Source organism: Branchiostoma belcheri, unplaced genomic scaffold (genome assembly GCF_001625305.1).
Source record: "Branchiostoma belcheri isolate BF01 breed outbred unplaced genomic scaffold, Haploidv18h27 scaffold11, whole genome shotgun sequence".
In the NCBI taxonomy this organism is placed as follows: Eukaryota; Metazoa; Chordata; class Leptocardii; order Amphioxiformes; family Branchiostomatidae; genus Branchiostoma; species Branchiostoma belcheri.
In genome coordinates, this window is record NW_017802491.1 from 3,204,297 (window position 1) to 3,211,576 (window position 7,280).

At 38.4% G+C, this 7,280-nt stretch overlaps 1 protein-coding gene across 1 annotated transcript in view; it reads right to left on the reverse strand.

The window, feature by feature from the left end:
• Nucleotides 1-7,070, reverse strand: part of LOC109482012 (sorting nexin-14-like) — an 11,690-nt gene extending 4,620 nt beyond the window's left edge. The window contains exons 1-19 of the mRNA XM_019784652.1: nucleotides 7,020-7,070; nucleotides 6,215-6,244; nucleotides 5,499-5,567; nucleotides 5,257-5,311; nucleotides 4,975-5,054; nucleotides 4,693-4,771; nucleotides 4,457-4,500; nucleotides 4,262-4,349; nucleotides 4,030-4,114; nucleotides 3,559-3,715; nucleotides 3,341-3,416; nucleotides 3,190-3,234; nucleotides 3,005-3,088; nucleotides 2,681-2,795; nucleotides 2,168-2,323; nucleotides 1,930-1,987; nucleotides 1,682-1,748; nucleotides 1,510-1,568; nucleotides 313-404 (exon numbers count right to left, since the gene is read on the reverse strand). Of these exons, the coding sequence (XP_019640211.1) occupies nucleotides 313-404; nucleotides 1,510-1,568; nucleotides 1,682-1,748; nucleotides 1,930-1,987; nucleotides 2,168-2,323; nucleotides 2,681-2,795; nucleotides 3,005-3,088; nucleotides 3,190-3,234; nucleotides 3,341-3,416; nucleotides 3,559-3,715; nucleotides 4,030-4,114; nucleotides 4,262-4,349; nucleotides 4,457-4,500; nucleotides 4,693-4,771; nucleotides 4,975-5,054; nucleotides 5,257-5,311; nucleotides 5,499-5,567; nucleotides 6,215-6,244; nucleotides 7,020-7,027 (1,447 nt within the window). The 5' untranslated portion in view covers nucleotides 7,028-7,070. The remainder of the gene's footprint in view (nucleotides 1-312; nucleotides 405-1,509; nucleotides 1,569-1,681; nucleotides 1,749-1,929; nucleotides 1,988-2,167; nucleotides 2,324-2,680; nucleotides 2,796-3,004; nucleotides 3,089-3,189; nucleotides 3,235-3,340; nucleotides 3,417-3,558; nucleotides 3,716-4,029; nucleotides 4,115-4,261; nucleotides 4,350-4,456; nucleotides 4,501-4,692; nucleotides 4,772-4,974; nucleotides 5,055-5,256; nucleotides 5,312-5,498; nucleotides 5,568-6,214; nucleotides 6,245-7,019) is intronic.
• Between the last annotated feature and the right edge of the window lie 210 nt (nucleotides 7,071-7,280).

Consider the following 7,280-nt stretch of genomic DNA (forward strand, 5'->3'; position numbering starts at 1 on the left):
TACAACCATACTATATACAGACTTTTTATGATGTATTATTGTAGATTATACACAGTACAGAGTAGCACAATATTCTGTAGTGTAGAGGTGACTTTGATGTGCTATGACCTGGTCTTACGCAGCTTGTACTTGACATTCGAAACTAGTGTTAACAGTTCAAGTGTTAACAGTTAAAGCAAACAAACAGCAACGACATTGAACAATGACAGTGTTATGACCTGACAGCTGGCATGGGGACAGTACAAACCATGCATGGAGACATGACAGCCACATGTGACAGATGGTTCCACCTAACCAGTAAACCTTACAGACCATCACCTGTGTTGGACCTCAACATCCCCTTCAGCTTGTTTCCAAATTTGGACACGGCAGCAAACGGCTCCATGCTCTTCTTACCTGCAGACCTGGAGGGGGAAGGAGAGTTAAATTTTAGCTCTTTGTCGATGTGAAGTCAATACAACATTTATCTCCAGGACCACATATTATACATGTACATGTACATCTGCCATTTGTGTGAGATCTCTAGTGCAGATCTCTGTTCAGATACATTTTTTTCAGGTTGGTGTATGTGACCATGTGGAATTATTAGATGATACCATATAGTAATGATGATGATGATGAATGTCATACATGTATACACAAAACGTACAGTACGTAACAATAGAAAGTAGGTGGAACCACATCATGAGCTACTAACTCTACTAAAACATTAACTTGTTAAAATACAACACACAATTCATGGACTTCACACCGTCAATCACAAGACAATAATTTGCACCACACAAAAAAACAACAACATCCATAACACTGCCATAGTTTACTCACTTGCACGAATTGACCATGTTAGTCATGGCAGAGATAGGAATATTTTCAACGGAGGCCGAGCCAGTCGGCAAATTCAGTCCCACACTCACTGTCTCAGACTTCCCATCATAAAGTACACTCTCTAGGTTAGGGCTATGTCCAGAGCAGCAGAGAAGAAGTGAGGCAAACGTGGTTAGGAAAAAAGGAGGATGCATGTCGAGATGATAAGACTTTTGCTGAAGACATCTTGTGCCCTGATCTACCGTCACTGAACAAGAATGCTTAACAGATTAGTGCATGGAAAGCTCAATCAGACTTTAACATGTCAGTGTGATAAGGTGATAGTAGGATGGGGACAATGTGAAGAGATGGTGCAGTAACAGTAACAAACATTAAGTGTAAAAGCAGCAAAATAATGTCTTCAAACATATAAGATCACAGGCATTTCTTTGACTGTACAAAATTTATATCAGAGAAATTTTATGAATAAATTTTTACATTTCTTTAGGTTTGCGTAAAAGTATGCAACATGGACATGTACAGAAAGCTGGGTGAAAGAACAAACAGTATGATGCTGTACACACAACACACTGAACATCAGACAAACCTGGAATGACTTTTACACAGCTGTGTTATGATGTTAGAGAGCAGCATGTGCTGGTGGAGGATATACATGTACTACAGAAGGACTCATTCAACAACTACCTTGAAGCTGACTTGGGAATGTTGGTTGGCAAACGGCCCCCACACAACATGGTGTAGTACTGCAGCATGGAAATAGATAACATTAAGATTAATGTTTTCAAGAAGGCACCACTTACAAAATTCAGATTATGATTGAAAAATATGTGCATAATTAATACAGCTAATCACTCACATCATCGCTCTGGTAAAATAGTGGCAGGAAGGTGTTTTCCAAAAGTCCATAGGCATGCTCATACGCACTGGAAAACAAGACAAGATGTGGTAAGTACAATACTAAAATACAATACTATAATAGGCATTTTTGTGACTTTTATACATTCAACATTCAGACTTTAAAATGACATAATTGAAAGAAGGAACTACAGCTAATAAGTAACTGACAGGAGGACAAGAATGGAAAACTATGGTTTGTTGTCTTACCTGAAAAGAGGGGTACTTGTTCTCAGCCTAGTCACACCTTCAGGTGGCCCCTCCACAACTACAGATTCAGGGACAGACATGTCGATAGAGATTTATGCATTACACATATTCACTGAGATCAGCAGTTGACATGTGAAGACATTTGAAATTCCACTACCAGAATCTGAAAAAAAATCTTGTGTCTTTCTACTATATATATTTCTGTACACTTAAATAATCTACAAATAACGTCACTAACTTGACTTAATCTCTGTGGTAATGTCTCCAGGAAACTGGATCTTGTCCACAGCATCAGACTTGAAGTACATCTCATAGATCATCTTGGCCTCCTGGTGGAGGTCAATCTTCTGTTGGTCAGTCATGTCTGGGTTCAGACTCCTCCTGTTGAAGTCCTCTGTTTTTACACACAAGATTTGGCATTACAGAAGTCAGTGTTGGACCAATTGCTCTTCACAGAATTATGTTGCTGATTCTTCATACTGTAAAATGCATTTACCTTTGCAGTGGTTTTATATTGCAAGAAAAGTATCTTTTTTTGAAGTTATTTGCAGTTGAAACAATCCTGAAGTACAGTAGGAGTATAAAACACATACATGTATTTGCAGTGTTATGATTTTGTGGTAAGACTTACTAAGAGGTTATGGTGAAAATACATGTAAAACCTCTGAAACAAAAGTATTGACTGATAGTGCAGTGTAAATGCCAATAGCCACTTTGCCGTGAACAGTACCACTGATGATAGGATACTGACCAACAGACAGACAGAACTGCAGCACGTGGACAGATGCCTCGTCCTTCAGGAACTGCATGAAGCGGAACAGTGTGGTCTGGTTGTTCATGATGTCTGGCAGGTCCAGTCTTAGTGCCTGGAAAGAGCAATGTTTACAACACTTTAGCATGCTTTTATGTACATATCTTTTGATATCACAACACATGATTTGTTAAGAGTTAATGTCTATCTTTAACAACCACACTCTTTGTGAGGCATATCAACCACATCACATAAATTTATCATATTGTACTTGTTATAGATGTCTACATGTATTATGATAACTAAATAAAGAGAGGGTCATACAGATTCAGTGGGAGCCTGTCTGGGCTGGCTGAAGTGAGCGAGCAGGTCCACATCATGAGATGGGGGTTCTGTAGCCACTGCCATCTGTTCAGCACAAAATAGGGGTTGAATTAAGGGGCATCATGTAGTAAAACACAATTCATCACAAAAGTGAAATAGTTAAGAAAAAAAAGGATACAACTTACTGGAGTTTCATCAAGGAAAATCAGCATCAAGTTGTTCACAAAGTCCTGCAGGGTGATAGAAGTAAAACATTAGTTTTCATTTATTCATTTCTACCCCATAAATTCATTTTGTCTTCCAAAAACACATTTCAAAGACATACAACACACTTACAGGATCAGCTATTTTGTCAATGGCAGGCATCAAGACTGAGGCTGACAACAGCTCTCTCAGCAAGGCACACAGGCTCCTGTAAAACACATTTCAAAACACATTAAGCCCTTAAGTACAATGTATTCATTATATCAAATAAACAAACATACAAAGATAAAAATTCCATTTTAAATATTGTGAACAACAAGTAGTGGATGAAAGAACAAAATAAAACCTACTTGCACTTGAGTGACCTTGCGGGTAGAATGTAGGGGAAAATTTCCCCTGACAGGTGGCGGAGGTACTGCAGTTCTGTGCGTCTGCTCTTCATGACACAGTGGAGCTCTGAGCCGTACAGCTCTAGTGTGGCCTTCTCTAGATCAGCTCCAGGTGGGGCTAGCACAGGTCAACAATGTAGCACAGGTTAGCAATATGGTTCACAGAAATGTTATCATGCTACCATCAAAAAACATGGTACTGGTTTTCAGACCATTTCACTTCATAAGATGGAGATGTGCATACGAAAACTCTTGAGACAAAGTAGTCATTCATTGGTGTTGGAAATTTGCTTTATTCGTCCTTTTCATGAATTATTATTGACAAAGTGAAATCTTTAATGTTCTCTCTATTGCTTGCCTATCATCAAGTACATTGTTTACAGCAGAAAGTGTCACTCAGACAGTCAAAGACTGTATCACCAGTCCACTCACCTGACTCCATGGCCCGGACGTACTTGTCCAGGTGACTCATGGCAGCTTTGATCAGCTTGTTGACAATAAAGGTTGGGAGGTCCGTCTATATGAAATATAACACAAAACACATGTCATTAGTACAGTAATATAGGTAAAAATGCTTTAGATTCAACACTCCTATAAGGAGGGAAAATATCAACTGCACAAAGTTGTCATTTTAGTAAGAAGCTAAAAGTTACTTCTCAAGTACCTTTTTGACCCTCCTTATAAGACATGATAGGATGAACCTCAGGCTGACCCTCATTTCATCCACAAAAGCCTCGTCTGTGCTCAGGTCTCTGGAAATAGTTTGATGTTAAGATTGTGTTAAAACAATAAATAAAGGTGAACAGAAATTTTCATTTGCCAATCACGAGATATTTGAAAGCAGCATGATCATACTTACCTGTACCAGGTGTAAACAAAATCCCTCAAGACCAGCTCCAGAAACTGGAAAAGTACAAAACATAGTATTTCTTAATGTTACAGAAAGTACTATCCATTCCTCCAGATAAGAAACAAGCAATGCTTAAATGTAATGTTACATGTACACCATGGAGTGAAAGAAAGCTAAATATTCTACATTGAAGTAGTATTTACAGGTAATACAAACAAACAAACAACAATGGGAATGTAGCTGACCTCGGACAATGCCATGTCCACTTTTTCCGTCACCTTCAAACTGGTCCATGGCTGGAGGTCCAGTATGGACAGACCAGGCCTGGGGAGGAATGAAAACAGAGAAGCTGTCAGGTAACCATGACCAGAGTTTGTATTGTGGTAGAATAGTTCAAAACTTACATGTACAGATAAAAGACATTACATACACATGCTGACAAGCTTGACAGACTCTTTACATCTTGCAGCTTATACTGCTAGTATAGTATGTAATAAGAAAATAGAGAAAAAGGTACAAAACATCACCTGTGCCTAGCACATCTGGGGTCCCCACATACAGGGCAGCTTTTTCTCAGGGCCTCTATTTCCAGGTCATCCAACATTGGCTGCAGGGAATGGAACAGATATCAATGGTCTAGCTTTTGGTTTTAGTTGTTACATAAATGTTGGCCCCAATAGAGCAAATTACACAAATGATTTGTAAAAATTTACTAAAATGATAAACCGCATCCTAAAATGACCAGCAAAATACAATGATTCTGATTTGAATAAAAGTTCATCATCTTCCCAGGACAACGTTGAACATACCTGTTTCTTGCGGTTGTACATGATGAGGAAATTGGGCATCATGTTTTTGTTTCTTCTGTAAAATAACAGACAAAAATGATGCATGAATAAAACTGCATGTACTATTTTGACATAACCGAAATCGCCAAGTTGTGAAATTGAAACTGAAAAAGAATGATTAAAATATACTCTATACCATAACACTTGCTTGCAAATTAATTTAGCAGTTCCTTTCCATGTACATCGTAATATCAAGCACTTACCCAAAAAACATGTAGCAGAGTACCATTCCACCCACAAATGACCAGAAGATCATGAAGATATGTGCATAGCTGTGGAAACAAGAAGCAGAATTATTTCATTATATATGGGTCAATCATGTGTATATTTGTCTTACTACTACTACTACTGATACTATATGCTGATACTGACCAACAGCATGCCATCTTAATTGTATGCGGAAACAAACATCAGCCTCAGGTCAAGTCCCACCTGGTCCAACTGACATGCTAAAGGCTGTTCAAATACTAGTAAGAAAATTGTTGTGAGGAAAGGGTACATCAGAAATTAGCCATACCCATGTGTACCTTTGTTCCATGTACATTTGTTACACATACCTGTGTGCTCTATAAAACTAAATCAAAGCACCTACATTATTGTTGCATGCCACTTTTTCATCCTTCAATGTTTACCATTTTAGCCACATATCACAGACAGATGGTTCGGTGTTACATGTATTTTACATTATTTTTGGTAGAACTGTTTTTTTTAATCTCTGGGATTCACCATGGAGGTTTAACCTCCTTGGGCTCACACAGGACCTTTTGATCTTTTGTGCACAAACCTTAATTGTATCATTAAGTTTTCACACATGCCTGAAATAATGCATACATGTACATCCAAACAAGGCAAATCATGATGGTGCACATGCATGAACTGGGAAGATCCAACAATCAATATCAATACAAGACAAAGATACCTAGAGGACATCCACTCCAGTACTGCACCACTTCAGATTGGCATCGAAGATGGGAAAACAGAAAATTACTATTGACTATTCTGGCATCCATCCAAACAGTTAACAATAATAATATTATTAATATAAACTTCTTCCACTCTCAGTTCTCAGTTTCAATAGCAAATGGCATTCACTGACTTTCACATTAAAATTACATCCTTAAAATCATCAGTATAGTTTCACAGAGGTTGTTGATAGTTGATGAATTAAGCATTAATGACATTTTATTAGATATACTGGGGGTAGGTTGGAGTGGTTAGGGCACTTTCATTTAATATAATGGCCAGCAGGGTATACCAGAAATATTTGTACCCAAAAAGGCAACAGTTGTCAATGTGTGTACCTAGTAAAATAAAGGCTTTCCCTTACTTCTCTATCTTACCCTCCCCCTTCGCTTTGATCAACATACATGTTAATCGTAGCAATGTCACCTTGGAAACATCTCCTATAGGTGACACCTGATATCATAAAATCATAAAGTTTTATATAGTGTCTTGTGTCTTATGAAATAACACTGACTGATGTGATTCAACAGTGATACCAAACTATCATTTCACCACACGTTTTGGAATGTCCCCAGCCCATAATAAGCCCACTGTATCTGCCAGATTCAATGTCCATATGATGGGCGTGGGCGATTTTATACCGGTGAGCAACATCACCTTTATTTCGTCAATGGCTAGCTAGGTTTATAACGTTACAGCTAAATAGACAAGGGTCTAGAAGTTCTGGGTAATACATGGTTTCATGATGTAACTGAGGTTACCTGTACATGATGACTGTGGCCAGGAACAGCACGGCCCCGGCCGCAGAAAACCTGGAGTGACGACGGAACAGATCCATCATAACACCGATCGCCATCTTGGCCCAGCTGAGGAGGGATAAACCGTTGTTCGTCCTTCAGGCATGCGGGGATGTCGTTAAAATGATAATAATGAAAATGAATTGACCTAAAAAAACTTAGACAATATAGTTAGACACTAATAAAGAAACATAATTTTTAAACCAAATAGGGTGCTTAAAACAT